The 20,310-nt window shown below is 39.6% G+C and overlaps 1 protein-coding gene across 5 annotated transcripts in view; it reads right to left on the bottom strand.

The window, feature by feature from the left end:
- The window catches only part of AOPEP (aminopeptidase O (putative)), a 306,549-nt gene that overhangs the window by 74,585 nt on the left and 211,654 nt on the right, over positions 1 to 20,310 (bottom strand). For all 5 annotated transcript variants that reach the window (XM_069476298.1, XM_069476299.1, XM_069476301.1 and 2 more), the window contains 2 exons: positions 11,349 to 11,411; positions 10,855 to 10,929 (listed from right to left, as the gene is read on the bottom strand). In XM_069476298.1, coding sequence (XP_069332399.1) covers positions 10,855 to 10,929; positions 11,349 to 11,411 — 138 coding nt within the window. The remainder of the gene's footprint in view (positions 1 to 10,854; positions 10,930 to 11,348; positions 11,412 to 20,310) is intronic.

Raw genomic sequence — 20,310 nt, 5'->3', positions numbered from 1 at the left:
AACAACCAGTAAATGGATAAACTAAAATGTGGTATTATCCATACAATGGAACATTACTTTAAAATAAAAAGGAACGAACTACTTATATATGCAACACTACTGAATCCCAAAACACTACAATAAATGTAAGAACCAGATCTGAAAGACTAAATAGAGTACGATTCAATTTATACACAATTTCTAGAAAAGGCAAACCATAAAGCAGAAAGCAGATCAGCAGCTGCCTGGGTCTGGGAGGAGGAATGGGGACAGACTGCGAATAGACACCAGGGGAACTTTCTGGGTATTGAAAATGTTTTCAAGCTGGATTGTGGTGGCAGCAGCACAACTGTACAAATTTTTAAAAACTCAACAAACTGTGTATGGGTAAACTTTATGGCACATAAAGTATATATGGCATATAGCTCAATAAAGTCATTAAGAGCTGAAGAATCATCATCTTCTATTGTCTGTGGGGGCACTCAGCATTGTTTGCCTTTATCAGCAGGGATAAATGCTGAAGTACAGTCATGAACTGTATGATGTTTCAGTCAATGATGGACCGCAGATATATGATGGACTGCAGATATGACAGTGGTCCCATGACATAATAATACTCTATTTTTTACTGTACATTCTCTATGTTTAGGTATGTAGCACTGTGTTACAACTGCCTACAGTATTCAACAGTCACATGCTGTACATGTTCACAGCCGAGGAGCACGAGGCTATGCCATACAGCCTGGGGTGTGCAGTGGGCTATGCTGCCCAGGTCTGTGTAAGTATACTGTATGTTCGCATGACAGAACCACCTACCAACACATTTCTCAGGACATATCCCTGTTGTTAAGTGACACATGACTATACATCTTCAACATTAAAAACCAGAGTTTGTGTATATATGATAGTTAAAGAGAAAAAAACCAGAAACCTAACTGTATATAAACAGAATCAAGAGGCACATTCTGCTTCTCTCCCGGATTCTTCCTGCCATTCCTGTTTAACATCTCATGCCCTTCCTATCTTTCTCTTGGATGCCAAAGTAATGGCAGAAAATTGTCACAGAAAATTAAATGACTCTCAGTAACCAATGAGGCCACATAAAATGATCGTTGCCTTATCTATGAAAATGCCAGAAAAGTAAAAACATACACTAAGACCATTTTTTCCCACTTCACATGCTTTCCTTAGTATTCATTATTGAAAATCAGTTTGTTTCCCTGCTTTCACATATATAAAAATCCAAATCTTCACACACGTATGGTTCAGAACACAGGCTCTGAAAAGACAGTGTTTCTTGACTTATATTAAGATACATAAAATGTTAAATAACTTGGATACAATATATTTATGTGGCCCACTTGGCAAGTCTATCTGCTAGCATCATCAGAAAGATAAAAAGAGTGTATAACTATTTTTTAAATACCATTTTAAAAAAAGAGGTCATGCTAAATCTGTGGTGCTGAATGTGGGATGTATTTTGAATGACAGAATACAACATTCGAAAGTCACAAGAGAGGGAAACTCTGAAAAACTCTGGAACTTAAAATTAGCATCCCTAATTCTAAAACATTTTGATGTCTCATTTTGCGTTGAAACCACATGTTTAAAGGGAAGGAAAAAAAAAAAACTTCTCAATGCAAATAAAAGGAAATAAAGTGAGAGTGAAACAGACTAAAAATCCTTATGTCCCCAGTTACAGAGGTAGCCTAAACTTGTGGTAGCACTTTGATTTCACACTAATGAGCCAAATATAAATACTAATTTCATATTTTGAGTAGTTGCTTATGAGGAAGATCTGAATTTTAAAAACAGAAGTTATGGTATTCTCAATTATACAAGATAATAAAAGTTGAATGAAATGGAACAAATATTTATATTCTACTTATCAGCCTGAACGAGGGCTTACAGGTAATAAAAACAGCCCAGAGTGATATGACTCCTTCCCTTATAGAGATCCAAAATGTTCTGGATACCTACTATACTTTTCTTGCACCTGATATAGGTCTGATTCAATTCTGGTTTTGACTCTATAAAGTTTTTTACATATAACTGTAAACCCTTTGAGGACTGTATTCTATTAATATTCATCTCTGTACACTCTACTCCTTATTCAGGATTTTGTATGTTGTGGATATGAAATGAGGTTAGTAAATAAATTGTTTACATAAATACAGAATTTGATAAGGAACGTGTTATACACAGTATTACATTTCTGGCCTTGGATTTCCAGATCACCCTGATTCACAGTTGTCAGCAGAACTTCTATGATGGGTTCTGGCCTCACTTGCAAAACATGGATGAATTTATTTTAAAAATCATATTCAAAAAAAGACACTAACACTATTTACAATTCACGTTAATCAAATCCCTACCTGTGCTTACAATCAGGTAAAAGCATTAAAATGGATTCAGTTAATTCAATCACCCAATTTCCCACCATCACTTCCAGCCTCCATGTGTAAAGGGTTTCTTTATCAAAACAAAGACCAGGCATGGAAACATTAGTCCAGGGTAGCCTCGGGTAAAGGGCATCATATACTCGTGTCCTTAGTTTGTGCTATGCTGGTTTGGATTTATTTATCACAGGCTGCTTTGTAAGTGATCTTTGATATGTTGTATGTTTTATTTCTCCATGACCAGAAATGACATCTCTTGTGTTTCTTTTTTTTTTCCAGCAGCCTCTTATACAGGGCCTTGCATACAATGAATTCAATAAAATGTGCTGGCTGATTAGGCTGACTTGGGTTTTCAGCAATCCTCATGATCTGAAAAATAGAATGCTTTAATTTTTTTCTGCATATTGCTCTATGCACATATAAACTGAGATCATGTAAACCCAGAGTTTTGAGTGGGAAATTAACATGACGGGTAAGAATAAGAACAATAAAATGGAGAAGGAGTTTTCTAGATGAGATACTTCAAAAAGCACTACTGCTTTTAATCCAGTAGTCCTCCATGAGTGGGTGCAAAGAGCCTGCTTACCATATGGAATGCAGACAAGTTTGTTTATTGCCAGGACATAGAAGACTCCACTGAGTATCCATTGTCTACTTCTCACAGACATAAAGTCAACACAAGTCCGTATGTCCACAAAACGAAGCACTCAAAATTTCAAAGTTCCTAACAAGGGACTTTAACGAATAAAAAGATAGTAAATAATAAATTTAAAGCACTTTATGTCAATATCTTCTTTGGTTTCAAACCTACTCTGTGAGCAGGCAAAAAAGTTATTCTCATTTTACAGATGAGGAAAATAAAGCTCAAAAGCCAAGTGACAACTGGGAAAAATAACCCACAAGGCAAAACATTAAGAGTAAAATCATTGGCATTTATTTAAAAAAATCTGAGTGTCTAGGAAAAAGACCAGGTCACTCCAGGGGAAAGAAATGAGATAGCATCAGACTTCATGCAGGAAGACAATGGAATAACATATTTCAGATACTTAAAGAAAATATGAGCTAATGATTTTAAATCTAGCTGAACTGACCTTCATGTATAAAGAACACAAACTTAAAAAGCGCCAAAACTCAGGGAATACAGTTGCCCCAAGCTCTTCCTGAGAACTCTGCTAGAGAACTAGCTTCAAAAATGGCTGGAGACTTCAATTTATGAGCAGATGATGAACATTAAATATAACCTGAAGAATTAAAACCAAGTGATTTTATAAAGCATACGGTATAGTGTGTAATGTCTACATGCTCTGACATAGTACATAGAGTACAATTATCAAGCAGCAGGGAATGGCAAGATTATACGAAAATACCATCAACTGCCTTATAGGCATCTATTTGGAAGTAAAAAAAAAATATTTCAAGTCACATAATGGAAGATAGAGAGGAGACAAGAAAGAAAAGGTAAATATCTCATTTCTCTATTGCTAACAGCAGGAAATCAACGTACAAGAGCCCCAAAACAGTTTTACTACGTAAAGGCAACCACTACAGCAAAAATAGAAGCGTTCCTAAACACCAAAGGACAAAAGAAAAAAATGTATCACAAAACTATATAAAAAAAATTAAGGCCAAATGTATTGATTATATCAATTAATATATGGGTTTAACTGCCCTATTAAATAAAAGGATTTTCAAAGAAATTCAAAAGTCACATGATAAACTCAAGGGTCACATGATTAGGTGGCAGAGTTGGGGCCAGTGTCAGGTTTTCCTGGCTCTGAGCTCTCTTTATAGAAGAAATGAAAGAGATTGCCCACAATAAAACCAGAGAACCACCACCAAACAGTCTTTAATGTAAACCTCTATTATTAAAAAACAAAGTAATAAAAATTTGAATAGCAAAAAATTTTTTAAATATAATAGCCAGGTATGAATTCATAAAATAAATGCCTTTTGAGGAATTCGTTCATTTAATTCATTCAACAAATACTGAGGTTGCATGTGACCAGCTCCTTTTCCCAGCTGGGGATTAAAAGCTTGAGTATCACTCTTCCTGTGCGCGCAGTCCCAGAAATACAAATGAGATACATGTTGGCTGCACTTAAAGATACATGCTAGTGTCAGCCTCCTACAATAAAAGATTAACAACGGAAAACAATGGCAGGTCCTAGCCCAGTAGGTGCTACTAAAAAAATACATCTTAGTGCCATATGAGACCCAGGCACAAAACAACAGCTCATTAAAATGCCTAAGATAAGAATGACTGCCAAGTAAAGCATTCTGTCACAGGAATGAAACCAATGCTTCCTATAAAAGTAACTAAAAAGCCACAAAATTTTTCTCTGCCTGCCTTCTCTTTTCCAGCCGAACTCTTATGTTTTATACAAAAATGGCTTTCATCTTTTATAGCATACAAGAGTTGATGGCTGCTGGCATCAAACCTGCTAAAATCAACAGTAGTGGAATTATCTGCACACTTTCAATTGTTTTCAAAATACATACTAGCTGGGATTTTCCTAATTTAGAAATATGTGCTTTTTATGCTGGTAGTCTAAGACTATCAATAACCTGCAATAAAAAGAATTTTAAAATCTTGCCCAAAGCATTCTTTTCTATAGCAATTTGACTTGTTTATACCTCATCAAAGTGTTTGATGCAGTCTACATCTTAATGTCACATTGCTGGTTGTGACACTACTGTAATGGTATATTTACATGAGCTGCTACAAGTCAGGCTCTTAGAACAGTGCTTGACATATGACAAGTGTTAGCTATTCTTATATTTATAGTTCCATTCAAAGATTCTTTTTAAATATGTGAGTAAGTGTGTGAAGGTAAGTGGATGACTATACTTTAACTTTCGCTGTTATGCCAGTTAAAAATGGGGAGGAATTTAAGAACACTTAGAATTTCCAAAACATTTTTTTAGAACTACAGATTCTTAAAAAAAATAAATCTACAGAACAGTTGAAAATTTAATGGTATAAAATTATACAGATCAGACTTCCTTCCTGAAGACATCAAAAATACATTTTATCAGGAATTCTTCCTTGGTCCAGCTTTTAAAAAAAAAACAAAACAAATAGCAAAAAAAGCCAAGATCTTATGAAACCTAACTTGAGACCTGGATACAGAGAATTTAATAAATTATGTATTTGTTAGAGATTTACAAGGGAAAAAGAGAAACTGACAAATAAGACCAAGAATCTCAAACAAGTTCCAAATATTTCAGCAATAAAATAACGAATTGCATATTAGCAGCACTGTAATTACTCCTTTTGTTTGGTTTCTTTGTAATTACTTTTAATAAATTACTCTGCCTCCCCCCATCACTCAAGTAAGTTGTCATCCAAAGGCACAATCAGTACAACACAGTACACAAAGCCACTCACAGATAGGGAGGGAGGGAGGAAGGCAGGGAAGGAGGGCGGGCTGGTGCCTCAAGAGCTGTGACTCATTAGAATCCATAAAGCTTTTCTATGGAAATCAAGTATCAATGAAGCTATTGTAAGAGATGCAGCTATATAAATGTAGACTAGTTATGAATTCTCACAGGGCAACAGCACTCTCAAAAAGCGGCAAGGGCACCAACGCCTGGGAAACCACTCAACTCCAATGCTGCCTCAGTTGCGTAAGAGTGCCTGCCTAAGCCTACCATTTTGCTGAATGCAGGGTAGTTCCTACCAAGTGAAGGGACCCTGGGTTCAGCACTCCCTAGGTTCACCCTGTGCCATTTTGCTAAGCTGTGTGATGACAGCTCTGGAGTCAAGCCTAACACAATCACCATCTGCTGTTATGGGTCTAAGAAAGAGCCAAATAATTTTTATTAGTGTTAATATTGGTTTCCAGAAATCATAAACAGAATATAAAATAGACCTTTGTCACAAGACAAACAGCAGTAAAGCACTTTGTTAAACAGTTTAAAATTTGTACTTACCTTTATCATTTTGAATATTTCAGTATTAGAACTAAAAGTATTCTCTTACAATATATAAAATTTTAAAAGGAACAATAAATGTTGCAAAATGCATAAACCAAGTTGGATTTCACATATACAATTTTTAAAGTCTGAGAATTATTGAAACTAAGATTATCATTGATTGTGGTTCAGAGTCAAGTGTGTAGAAGGAAACAAAAGAAATCAAAATAGAGTGAAAATGTGCCAGAATTTAGGAAGGATATTATCACAAAGAATATAGTTTTTTGGTTTCTTTTCTCTTAAAGACTCAGAAAACAGAATTTATCATTTGGTCCCAATTAAAATGGCCACTAAAATACTATGAAGTCCACACTTTTCACAGCCATCCTTCCAGATTTTCATGCTTCACTCTGGATATTTAAAGGAAAAGTTCACCACATTTTAAACAATTTGAGTAATGAGTAGCTTAAGAGTATTGTTTTTCAGGTTCTGGCAGAAACGAATAATTAAGGTAACCTTAAAGGGTGCTGTTGTTGGAAACCATTTGCACCTAGTATTCGTTAGGACTAATCCTAACAGAGGCCAGACGATCTCATGCTGGCCAAGACCACTGGCTTGGAAACACACTAAGGCACATAAAGGATCGCTTGTTAATAATAGCCAACCTTAGAGGCCAGCCGCTGTGGCTCATGCCTGTAATCCTAGCACTGGGGGGCCATGGCGGGAGGATCACTTGAGCTCAGGAGTTCGAGACCAGCCTGAGCAAGCAAGACTCCATCTTTATTAAAGATAGAAAAATTAGCCAGGAGCGGTGGTGGGTGCCTGTAGTCCCAGCTACTCAGGAGGCTGAGGTAAGAGGATTGCTTGAGCCCAGGAGTTTGAGGTTAGACATGCATAAACCAGGAAGGGTGCTTTTTTTGAACCTGAAAATTGGAATTTTCTTCCTCTAAAAGAATCATACCCTATTCATATGTTTTCCTTAAATATACTAGCTTATAAAATAATATTTGATTATATATTCTAACTCTTAGAATACTGATAAAATTAAAACTTTATATTTTATAAGTCTATACTTATAAAAAACATTATCCCTTAATCTGATTGTGATGCATAATTTGTATTTATCTTTAAATCAGTTAAAAGCAAAAACAGAAAAATCTGTTCTTCTACCAAAACTGATAGCCATTTAGTCAAATCTATTACTTTTAAATATACACATATAATTCACTTTTGCAAATGCAATTGTTTAACTTGCCCTTTGTAGAACTTGCTAATCCATTCATCCTCATTGTTCATTGTGAAGTTAGTTCATATTCTCCTTGCTTTTCTGTTGTAAAAATTATTCAAAGTAAATAAAAGGAACTTGAAATAAAAAAAGAAGAGTATCAGAATGGAAGGAGAAAATACCTGAGAACCAGAAGCAGAAGAGAGGGGAGTTTGGTCCTCTTAAATGAAGAAAACAAAAAAACAAAGGAATTCATTTACACCAGTGGGAAAAGGGCTAAAATATGAAGCAAAAATAAAATGGAAATCAACGTCAGCGAAGATATCAGAAGATGCCTAAGAGAGAATGACGCATCTTCAGAGAGAGAAGAAATTAAAACCTGTTAAGACAGCATAGAAAGATACGACAACTATCTGGTAGGTGGGAATGATGGTACGAGAGACCAGGGAAGGCCAGGAGAGTGTTTTAAATCACTTTATCTGGGTGGTACATCTCAGTCACCCAATTTATTTTATTTCATTATTCGTTATTTTAACCCACAGCTGAGCACAGGGTGAGTTTGTTTTGCTTCGCCTTCTGAGATCACTGAAAAACTCAACTAGTATTTCAAGTTACATCAGGCTCTGCCTACCACTCAGCGCCTTCAAGATTTTCCTCATGGGAGAAAACAAACACCTCCTTTAAGATGTTCCTTACTCCCAGTTCCTTGCCCAACTGGAGTTGTCAGAGTCTGGCTTTGCCCTGTAGCTGTTTTCCTTTCTCAGGCAGGTCAGAAGGCTCTGTTTTCCACAAGGCAGTAAAAGTTGCACCCTCCTATCAGAGGAAAAGCATTATGACCCCTAGCATAGTTACTACAGACTACTTAACCAAATTCTCTCATCTCCGCTGAATCCTAAGAGGCCTGAAGCTGCAGACAGACACTCGGAGGATGGAGGAGAGGGCAGCACGCAGGGGATGAAAAGGGAGCAAGGAACACAAAGTAGGCAAATAGAAGCAACAGCTAGATTTAAAATGTGCACCTACCAGAATGACTAAAACTCACTTACTTATTTTATAGTAATATAAAATAAATAAAATCAGAAAATAATCATAGTTTTATTTTAATGTAAAAGAAACAAGTGGATGCAGAAAAAGGAGAAATTGAATAATTTGCTTCTACTGTGGCGTGGTAGACATTTTAAAAAAATAACTGAGGACACTCAACAATAAGCAAACGACATAGGTTCCCACTAATAACAGGTTCAAATCCTAGCAAAAGGTTAACACATGACCTCAGAATGAAGGCTCATTATCAAAGAATTCAATCTGTATTTCAGGATAGGGGGACATACCTCATCTACCAGCTGCAGGATAGCACTAATACCTTTCAGAACTTGCTATAATGTCCTTGGTTGCTCACTGCACTCACTCCCTTCCACCTGGCCCTTGGAAACAGTACATGCTTTGCCTCTTGGATCTTCGAACCTTCTCCTGGGTGTGGCAGAGGCAAAACAGTGGGCAAAGGGCTCGGCAGTGCTGTGCAGAGCCGGAGAAAAGACTGGAAACACCGATAATTAATATTCTCTGGTGCAACTCTGAAATTTCCCATCTTCTTGCTCTCCCCACCTCTACCCTCAAAACTAGTCAGCTATAAGAGCTTCATTTCTTGAAAAGAAGTTCTGAATGTTAGTCCCAACCTACTTTATTTTCATGTTCTCTTTAAAACTCCTGCCCGTATTTTTCAAGAAAAAGAGGCAGAGAAGCATCCTCCCTCTAAGTTCTAATACAATAGCCTCTGTCAAGGGGAAATGGTTGATCAAGGAACTTCATTCTCCTGGAAGGTAAAATCCTCAGTTTCCCTCCCCACACCCCTTTTCTCAGAAGATGCAGCGGTCAGATCATGGGTGTCACAGATGTGGTTACTTCTAGTTCAGATTTTGGTAGTGACAATAGCTAGTAACCCACAAATAATGGCTTCCCCTTCTTTTCTGCATGGTACACTGTGCATTCTGGTAATCTTATTTTTGGTTTAAAAAGTAATAGCTACAATACTTTTTAAAAAAAAATACTAAGCAAGCCATAATTCTTTTCCTTCTTTGGATATTTTTATGATCTCACTCATCATTTCACAGACATTTAAAAAATACCTAAACCAAGAAGTTAAACACAACCTTCCATAACATGCTGAGGTATGGTCAGAAAATTCAAGTCTGCTCAAAATGACAACTTTTTCTATTACTGTTTAACTTATGTGACACATATGACTATTTAAAAAGGGAAGGGCTAAGGTACCACTTCTCGCACACACTGAATGTCTAGCTACAAACAACCATACTCATAGGCCAGTTCTTTTTCCAACTCTCTTAGAAGCTGCCCTCTGCTATCCTTAAATGCACTCTGAAACTTCGGTATCACCTTCATTATGATGTGCTTTGTACACATTCTCCGACACTGCAATGCCCATACTAAGGCAACACATCACAGAAGTTGGCAGCAATGCTATCAGCAAGAATTTGGCTTCAGAATCAGGAGTGATTCATCATACATTCTAGCAGCAGAAAAACAACCCACCGCTATTTTAATCCCTTGGTGCTATCAAGAATCAAAAAACAGCACCGAAATTAAGCAAAAGCAACAAAAATCATACCTGCTATAACATTTGTAAAAACATTCGCTTTTAAGAGTTTTCAATAAAAGTCACTTAGAAAACAACAGACTACTTACCATATTTCATAATATTTATCACAATGACAAACCAAGTTTTAACTTAATACAATTCCAGAACAAAATAGGCAGTCCAAACTTCTGCTAAGTAACATACTGAAATGCCAAACTTAGGAAAACAAATTTCTCATTTGCTTTACTGTAAATAAACTCCCTTCTAGCGTTTTAAAAGTAATCCACTTATTTCATCTCTCTCCATTTTTGAGATAAGTCCAATTTAAAGTCTAGGTGAGTGAGTGTGCTACTGTGTCTACCACAACCAAACACACAAACCTAATACTGTGGGAGATTTATTCAGAACACTTTACATTTTTCAGAGGTACCTTAACACTGTGATAGTAAACACTACTGGTCTAAAATAATAATGGAACCCAGGTTAGTCCTACTGCTCTTTTAATGAGCACGAAACAAATCTTCCCAGGTCATTTTTACTTAGAAGAATATAGTATGTCGATCATAAGGCTTATCAACCAATATTTCTATAAAACTACCCGCAAAAATTTAATCTATGGTTTATCATAATAAAAACTTGTTTTTAAAATTGCTACTCTATTGTTGTGACCAAGTCCTCGGGGGCAGAAGAGATTTATTTATCAAGACCCTCACCCAGTACTCTCTTTCGGGGACCCCTACCTTTTCAAACACCTCTTCCTTCTCCCTTCGTTTCCGTTTTCGGGATCTCTGGTTCACTCGAACCCATTTCGTGACCTGAAGTTCAAAAACCACACAGCATTTTAAACAAGACGGCGGGTCCTGAGGGCCGCCCCCCCGGAGTGACAAACGATGCACGGCCACGCGACACTGTCTTCCCTGCTTCACCTGGGGAAGCCACAGGCACCTTTCGGGGCTCGCCAGGCAGTCTCCGCGCAGGGGGCCCTTGGGGGTCTGCTGTGCGCGTCGCCCGAGGCTGCGGCGCGCCGAGGCCGTCACCTTTCGCCCCGGCCGCACTCTCAGGTCAAGGGCCGGGTTTGCCGCCCGCGCGTGCCGGCGCCCGGAACAAGGGCCATCTTACACGCCGCTGTCTCACGTCGGCGCCGCGGGTGCCGGGGGCTCGGCGGGGGACTGTGGCGCCCGACCCGCCGCCCCGGGGAGGAAGGGGAGCGCGGGGACCGCGCGCCCGTACTCACCTCGGCGCTCACTTGCCGCGCGAGTCCGCACTCCGCCCCGGCCTGACGCTCCCTCTGCAGCGGCTGCGGGGGAAGGGGACACAGTCAAGTTTATCGCGGCAGCAGCCCCGGCCTCCCTCCCCCGCGCCCCACCAACTCGGCGCGCCGGCCCTGTACCTCGCCCGCGGTAGGTGAGAATAGAAGCCGGGGCGCCGGAGCCCGCGCCCCACGCCCGCCCTGCCCTGCGCTGCCCGCGCGGCCGAGAGCAGCGGGAGCCCGGGCCCGCAACACCTAAGGCGCAGAGCGGGCGGCGGGCGGCGCGGGGCTCGGGCGGCGGCGCGGGCGGCGCGCGGGCGCTGGGGCGGGGGCGGGGCCTGCCTTAAAGGTATAGGCGGCCGCGCCGCCCTCCCCGCAGGTCGCCCCTGCCCCCGCCCCCGCCCCGCGCGCCAGCTATTTTATTGTTCTCTTTGCAAACATCTTTCCTTCTCTCCCGGGGTCCTGCCTGCGTCCGCGCTCCCGCGCCCTCCCACGCGCTGAGAGACCCCGGGCGCGCGCTCCTTACCTTTCCACCACCACACCTCCCCGGGCCCCTGGGTACCCACGAAACGGCTTTTTTGGCAGCTAGAGGAGCCGAAGTGCTGCCCGCCCGCAGGCGAAAGGGGCTTGCGGAGAAGTGCCCCCACCCCGCGGCTAGTCTGAATTCGCTCTTTTGGGTCAGAAACCTGTGTCCCCATGGCTTTTGCGGGGAGAAAGTAACTTTCCTAATGGAGTTTTCTCCAGGAATGGATTAGGCGCCATTAAGTAGACGTTTTTCAGTGACCCCTCAGGACTCCGGGCGGTGACAGGTGACCTCCGCGGGGAGAGGGCAGGAGCGCATAAAAACCGAGTCCAGAGCTCCGGTGATGCGTCGCGGGAGCCGCCGCGCTCGGCCAGGCGCCGCCAACGCCGCACTCGCCGGGCTGGTGTAGACGCGCAGCCCTCAAATTGTGAACCCCCAAAGCGATTGGGTAGAATTTTAAAAAGGGTCAGTCGGTTTTCACAATTAGGGCGGAATGCTTACACTTAGTTTATAAAAGCTGCGGTACCCCAAGTTTCTCCGTCAACCCTCAAAAAGGGGTTCTTTCCATCCGCATCAGCGCCTGGTTGAACCACTGCTGGTGAGGGCCGGGAGGAGAGTCGAGTTGAACTTGTGTTTGCTGATCTTGACCATCCCTTTAACTTTATCGCATTTCTTTAAAGAAAATCTGTCTTGCCCTCTCTTTATTGCTACTCCATCCTTCTTTCAAGATCAAAAGGTTTAGATCAAAGCCGAGATCAAACTCACTACTTTAAATAGAAGCAACTTTGCCATGGAGTATTTTACACAGAAGAGCTTCTTAATGGAGACATCAGAGTGGCAAACTTTATTTTATCCCTTCATTCCATATTCATAACTCGACTACTTACATTACATTGGTGATGCACGTCTATTTCCTAAAATAAACAACAGGTCTACTCAAACAGGGAATTCTTAGTGTTTGCGTTTCCAGGAATACAAAAAAGCCTAATTCCAGATAGTAATATAAATAGATACAGTAACCATTTTCTATCATTATTTGCTAAGTGCTATGAAATGCATACTCGTTTGCTAAAGATTTTCAACACATTATCAAATCTTATATATTATGTACAACCCTCATATATAATTTTTCTACTGTAAAGGAAATGCATAAAAATAGTTAATGCTTTGGAAATCTTGAGTGCACATTCACATGGGCAGGTAAATAAACTACAAACGATGAAGTGGATTATGCAGAACTGCTTAATTTTAAGTAGAAAGAGAACTTTGAACTATTCAAGCTTCCATGCTACTAATAACAGCTCCAGAATCAATAGAAATCTATCCTGGCAAGCACTTCCTTTTACTCCCCACTGGGATTTTTTTCCTTGGGAGCTCATTGTCCCTAGGAACTGTGATATGAACTGTTCAATATTGATGTACTAAAGCAGTGTTCTGCTAAAATGGACCTTTCTTAAGGGTACTCTTTGTTGACTTGTCAACAAGTTTTCAACAGATAGTCTTAGATGAAACAAAATCCAAAATAAATTCCAACAACCCAGTAATAGGAATATAGATAGCTATTGCAAATTAAATCTTATACACTTATATGAAAATATGTTGTTACAGCTGCATAATTAGTACTTGAAGGCTTTTTTTCCCCTTAAAATTTTCATCTGACTGTAGTCTCAAACACACACACGCGTGTGTGCATATACACAATTGTTCTTAATTCTATAAATCTTATCAAGCCACTAGAAAGATCTTCAGAACTGAGACCTGGAAACCCTATCTTGCTGCCATTGACACAGTCTCTTTCTTCCTAGCACCCATCTCATGAAGAACCTGGCATACGCTGAGGAAATAGCAAAGGAAATAGCCTACCGTCACTCTGCTCTTCCAGTACTTTGTTGGGTAGAAAGCAAAAGCTGTGGTCCACTCTGTTGTAATTGCCTCCTAATTTGTCTCCTGGTTTGTCCTCTTGCCCCACCTCCAGTCCCCACTCCACACAAACCATCCTCCACAGAGAATCCAGAATGATATTTTTTCACAGGCAGTGCAAATGGTATCACTTTGCTTCACTCAGAATGCTTTTCCTTCACTTCTTTGCCTGGCTATGTCCTACTTCTGAGCCTAAACAAAACTTTTTCACAAAGGTCTTTCCTTACTCCTCAGTCCAAATTATGTTACCCCACTATTCTTTCTAATGGCATTCTGTTTATTTCCTTTAGAATGATTATCTTTTACAGCTATTTAAAAATTTTTATTTTAAATTTAGAGACTTCACTTTTTAGAGCAGTTTTAAGTTTACAGAAAAATTGAGCAGAAAGCACAGAGTTCCATATTTACCCCCCCACCCCATCAGTTTCCCCTAATTAGTATGGTATATTTGTTACAACTGAGGAACTAATATTGACACATTATTATGAATTAAAGTCTAGTTTATATTAGGGCTCATTCTTTGTGTTGTACAGTTATTATAGCTATTTTTTATTAATTTATTGACTGTTTATCTTCTCAACTGGACTTTACACTCCAGAAGAAAGAGATCCTGTCTCTTTTGTTCATCATTTTTGTCCAGTCACTGACAACACTGCCCGGCACATAGTAGCTATTTGATAAATATGTTAAATAAGTAAATGGAAGGATAAAAAAACAAATGAATGAATATCACATGAAATTTCAAGGGGGAGGAGTCTTAAGATGAAGGTCTTCCTAATTTACTCCTGTGTGTTTCACCACTAAAATACCTTAATTTGTAAAGAGTCTAGAACAGTGCATTTTAAAAAAAGAGAGACCATGGGATATCAGTTCCATTGCCAGGGTAGTTCCAAAATGACCTTTTTAAAAAAATAAAGATAGAAATGAGAGAAGTTCCTAATTCCCTCATATGTTAATCACTAACTATATTAACTATCACTAAAACTATATTCCAAAATAGTGCTAGGAGGTGAATTTAATCTAGATTGAAAAATTAACATATTGCATGATACTGGAGAAATATTAATACTTTTTGATTGTGTTCAGCCCAACCTAAATCTCTCTTTTTTCACCGGCTGGAGGAAGACCACTTTTTTGAAAAATTGGACTTCTGTAGCCAAGGATGGGTATTCTAATAACTATCTTGGAGAATGTGGCAAAAGCACTTTAAAACTATCTTTTAAAAACAGATGTTTTCTATTTGTATTATATCTTTTAAAATGCCTCAGATGCAAGTTTTGAAAGGAATTGTTCTGAGAAACTTTCTTGTCAAAGCAGTTTCTAATAGCTGAAAGAAGCTGAAGAAAATGCCATTGCTTTAAAATTACTTAACCTGGTGATTGCCGATTACTTTTGGAGGGAAAAGCTTTTTCGGTTTTCTTCCTTTTTCTTAGTTGAAGAGGAAATTACTCCTTTCACTGGAAAGAGATAGTGATACCAATTCTTAATATGGGTGACTGTTCTCTTCCTGCTTCTACTTGTGGGTGAGGTGCAATACAGAGAAACAAGAAGGAGAGGCAAGCCTTCCTAGCCAACTAGGACCACTGGGCAAACAAGGGGAGCTCTTTAATGTTCCCAAACAGCCTCAGATGGCAAATTACACTCTTTTGAAAGGAAAAAGCATCCACCATAAGCAGCCAAAAGACCTTTGAATACCAAGCAAGGTAGAGAGTTCCACAAGCATCCACTGGTTTCAGAAGTGCTCTATTGCCAGTATACATTCGGGGTGAATGTAAAAGTAGGAGTCTACACAGGTCTAGAAATAAAATCAAGGTTAAATTAAGTTTCAAATATAACAAAAAAGGATTAGAAGCAAAGTTATCAAATGATTATATCTTTAAATTGTGGTCTACTGTTTTTAAATGTAACATTCCTTTACGTTGCATTTTTGGTTGATTTTAGAAAAATTATATATAATTTGTATTATTGTCCATTTTGTCTCTGTATTAAATGAACACCAAGTTTCTTTCTGAAGAAGATTTTGACCTGGCCAAATGAACCTCTTAGTGGAAGTCCTTATAAAGCATAATTTTCAAAAAAGAAATCAATCCCATGCTTGGCTTAGCTGATTGCTGAAGCTTGTGGCTCTGCAGTGAATTGGCTAATAGAACTTCTTTCTCTCAGTGACCAAAACCCTGATCTCACTGTTGCTCAAAAACTTTTATAGAACTTGACCGAGGGACAACATTTAAAATGCTCAGTTCTTCCATTTCTTGACCCACTCTGAGAATCTAATGAAGGCTAATAGTGCTATTAATATCAGCTCCTTAGAAAAAAGTACACCTACAGCACACACACACACACACACACACACACACCAATTTTCAGGAGGTTCACAGATTCTCCTGATGCCCAAAATCCTCCTAGCCTCGAAACTCTAAAATCCATTCTTGGAATAAGCCAGACCACCACAAAGCTGGCCCTGGACTTTGTCTTACGGGTACTCTGTGAAAGTCCTCTTATCGCATTAAGTTCTGGTAAGAAGCCATCAACCTTTATTGAGGTGCATTATAAGAAACAGCCCCATAAAATCTATCACAATGTTTACTGGAAGGATGGTTTTAGAGGGTTGTTTATTACATTTGATAGTAATTTTCTGTGAGGACCCACAGGACGAATTTCTCCCTGGTATCAACATCAGGAATAGCTGGACTTAGGCAACTGGTTTATTTTTCGCTCATAGATGTTGCAATTTATTCCTTTTCCCTCTTCTAGAAAGCTTAGAGCTCTGTGACCCCCACTTTAGCCAGGCATAGGAACTTCAGGGTGTACATACTGCATGCTAATTTAATTCTTGGCCCCATCTTATTTTCCTACCCTTATTTTCATGTTGCTTCATTTTTCTTATTTTATCTCAAGCATGCTATATTTATCTGCTTTGGAAGCTATCTCAACTCCATTTTGGACAAGGAGGGGTATAAATAAATAAAGTATTCTAGGTTTATTCTTTTCTTTCTTTAATTTTCTTTTTCTCTTTGGGAGGGAAAAAAGGGAGGGTCTGAAAAAATTTTATGGTTCTAATATTTCTCTTCATATTAACAACGTTTAGCAGTATAGAAATTAGGGACCTATGATTGTACTCTATCAAGGAAAAGAACTGTTAAAAAATAAAACAAAAAATGAACATAATGTTAACGGTATAGTTTATATAACTTATATTATAGTGTCTATAATACTATGTAAACATCACACAGGGCTATCATAAAAATGTTAACCAATAAAGTCTTTCATCTCTTTAGATATGAAAAGCAGAGGAAGGGGGCTTAGACTGAAGGAAGAAGAATGTAAATTGGACATATGGACAGGTTATTCACTTAACACACTGAATGCCCACTGTAAAACAGAGCACTAGATTTTGCGAACATAAAGATTAGTAAGAAACTGTCCTTGTCATCTGGAAACTCATGTGACAAGGCAATAATACAACACAGTCTAGGCCGGGCGCGGTGGCTCACGCCTGTAATCCTAGCACTCTGGGAGGCCGAGGTGGGCGGATCCTTTGAGCTCAGGAGTTCGAGACCAGCCTGAGCAAGAGCGAGACCCCATCTCTACTAAAAATAGAAAGAAATTATATGGACAGCTAAAAATATATATAGAAAAAATTAGCCGGGCATGGTGGTGCATGCCTGTAGTCCCAGCTACTCGGGAGGCTGAGACAGGAGGATCGCTCGAGCTCAGGAGTTTGAGGTTGCTGTGAGCTAAGCTGATGCCACGGCACTCACTCTAGCCTGGGCAACAGAGTGAGACTCTGTCTCAAAAAAAAAAAAAATAATAATACAACACAGTCTAAGGAGCACACGGATGGCTTGTCTAGGTTTAATTCATATTAACTGTGTGACCTCTCTAAGCCTCCTTTCTCATAGAGATGTGAAGATCAAATGACATGTAATCTGCTTAGAACAGGAAGCAGTTGTTATTTATGAAGTTCTAGACTATTAGAATTAAGAAGCAATACAACATTACCAGATACTGGAGGGACATGACTTTAAGACAAAAAAAAGTACTAAAGCATCACACGCAGCAGAGATCCCAGAACCTTAGGTTCACAGAGATGTGAATCTGAGAGTGGGACCCAGGCATCAGTCATTTTTAAAGCCCCCTCCCCACCTTGGGGATTCTAATGTGCAGCCAGCATTGAGAACTACTGGTTTAGATCACTTTAATGGTGTCCTGTCTCTAATAGGTTACTAAGAAAAAATTCCAGAGGTCTGAGAGACATCTAAATTTCAAGGTCAATGCCACAGGGGACAGCTACCTACTATGCTCTATTACAATAAGTCCCTTTGGGCAGATGGCAGACACAGGGCTGGACGCAGTGCAGGACGGGCTGTGCGACTGACCCGGGTAGCATTTCCTGCAGCTTACACTTACCAATAAACTTTTGGGTAAGACAAGTAAAGCACACACAAAAAAACCTAAAAAGAAGTGGAAGATTTCAACATTCTACCCAGAAAGGAGGCAAGAATGGATGGCTATTTGGCTTTTAGAATTTTTTCTAAAGCTAATACAATTCTAGATCCAGAGTGAAAAGAGCATAGGTCCTTGTCTTCAGGGAACCTGGCTTTAGCGCTGACCTGCCGTGCTGTAAACATGAACATGGTATTTCCAACTCATCACCTGCAGATGATATTCTCATTATGCCAGCGGCTGCCACCCATTCCCCTGAAATAAACATTTTCCTCTGGAAGATTGTTGGCTAGAAATAGGGGACAGCGTGTACCAATGGAAAAGACCCTTTGCTGTGTGTAAGAGGTACTGTTCCATTCAGGAAGCAACCCATGCTGACTTCCTTGAGTCTTGGGCACTGTGCTTTAGCCAAATGGGCTCCCTTATTTAGAAAACAAACACAGACACGCACATTGATGCTATAGGAAAATTATTCTGGCAAAGTGCCTTACCAAAAGGCATTAGTTACTAATTAATTGAAAACACAAACATATCTTATGTTGATATTTCACTAGCTTGAAAAGCAAACACCCATGTCCAGGTATCTTCCCAGTATTTCCTAAGCTGGAGTGGGTGTGGAGTCCACGAGTGTGTGCATACGGACACGTCAATGCTCCACAGTGCTTTTGAAGGAGGGGATGCGTGGGGAGTCTGTGGCCCTGGCATGTCTATTTTTAAAAACCTTGGCACTCAGACTGGGCTGCCTGTTATCTGGCCTCCAAAAGGAATGCAATGAAGTCACAATTTGCAGACCAGAGGAATGGGCCTGAATCATGCTCCATCTATTAAGAGGTAAAATCATACACACACACACGCACACACACACATACACACAGAGTAAGGAAAGTAAAATCCACCACATTTGGAGAGTGGAGTGGCTGTCCCAAATATAAATAATATATGAGAGAAAACTCTTTTCCAGAATGTTTGTTCACCAAACATTTAGCTCCATACAAGGAAGTGTTCCAGGAAAACAATGGGAAGGGCCAGAATTAATTGGCTGCTTAATCTCTTTACTTTTCATAGGATGTTTTCTCCAGCAGTGGATTAAATCAATGTTAATGCTACACAGGCCCAGCTGTATCCATATTAGGAAAGCCCTAGCTCACGTCTCTCTCTCTCTGAAAAAAGGACCTGTCCTCCCTCCTCTGCCTGCTTCCACCCCCTGCATGTGTAGGTGGGAGAGTGGGAGCCGGGGAATGTGAACTTGATCCAGCATTGATCAGCCAAGCAGCAAACTCTCATTGTTCTTTAGATACCAAACATAACTTCTTTCTACCAGGGATAAACCCAGCCATTCTGTACATAACACAGCTTTTGTGCTCACCAGTATGATAGTTGGGATAGAACCACAAAGAACATTAGAGCTTTATTAGACTTATCATAAACACCTCTTAATATGCTAGATTTAAGAATTTACCCAGTTCGTTTAAGTTCATATTAATGTTAGGTGTGTTAGAATCTATTGAATTTAACTATATTCTGGCCAGTTCTGAATGTTTTTATAAGTAGGGATTTCAATTTACTATGCAAATATTATGGTCCATTTTATCTTCGCCTTCTAAGTGAACATTTCTTACTTTCACTGCCTTGTTCTCTGAGGTTCAAGGACATTGGAAATCATGCCAACGTACAATCAAATATGCTGTTGCTGTTTTTAAGTGCCACTGTATGATGTGGCTTAACTGTCTCAGTACAAAGCCATGGTGTAATGGGAAATACAGTTGAGAGCTGAGACCTAGGAACCCTCTGTCCTTGCCACTGAGACGCTACGTGGCCTTGGGCATGCATGTCATACAACATGAGCCTATGATTCGGAGACAATGCTGTGGCGAGGATGAAATGAGATGGCACATACAGCAAGGGCACAGAGTAGACCAGGAAATGCTAATTCCCTTCCTTTTCCCCTCAGAAACAAAAGCCTGTCTAGCATTTTGAACCTAAGTTCACTTTCAAAGGTATCAAAATAACCAAGTTTTGACATCATAATAAAAAGACTGACCTGACAACCACACAGAC

The sequence above is a fragment of the Eulemur rufifrons genome, chromosome 7 (assembly GCF_041146395.1).
Source record: "Eulemur rufifrons isolate Redbay chromosome 7, OSU_ERuf_1, whole genome shotgun sequence".
NCBI classification, from domain to species: Eukaryota; Metazoa; Chordata; class Mammalia; order Primates; family Lemuridae; genus Eulemur; species Eulemur rufifrons.
The sequence above is the reverse complement of the archived record's forward strand: the minus strand, read 5'-3'. Positions and strand labels throughout refer to the sequence as shown.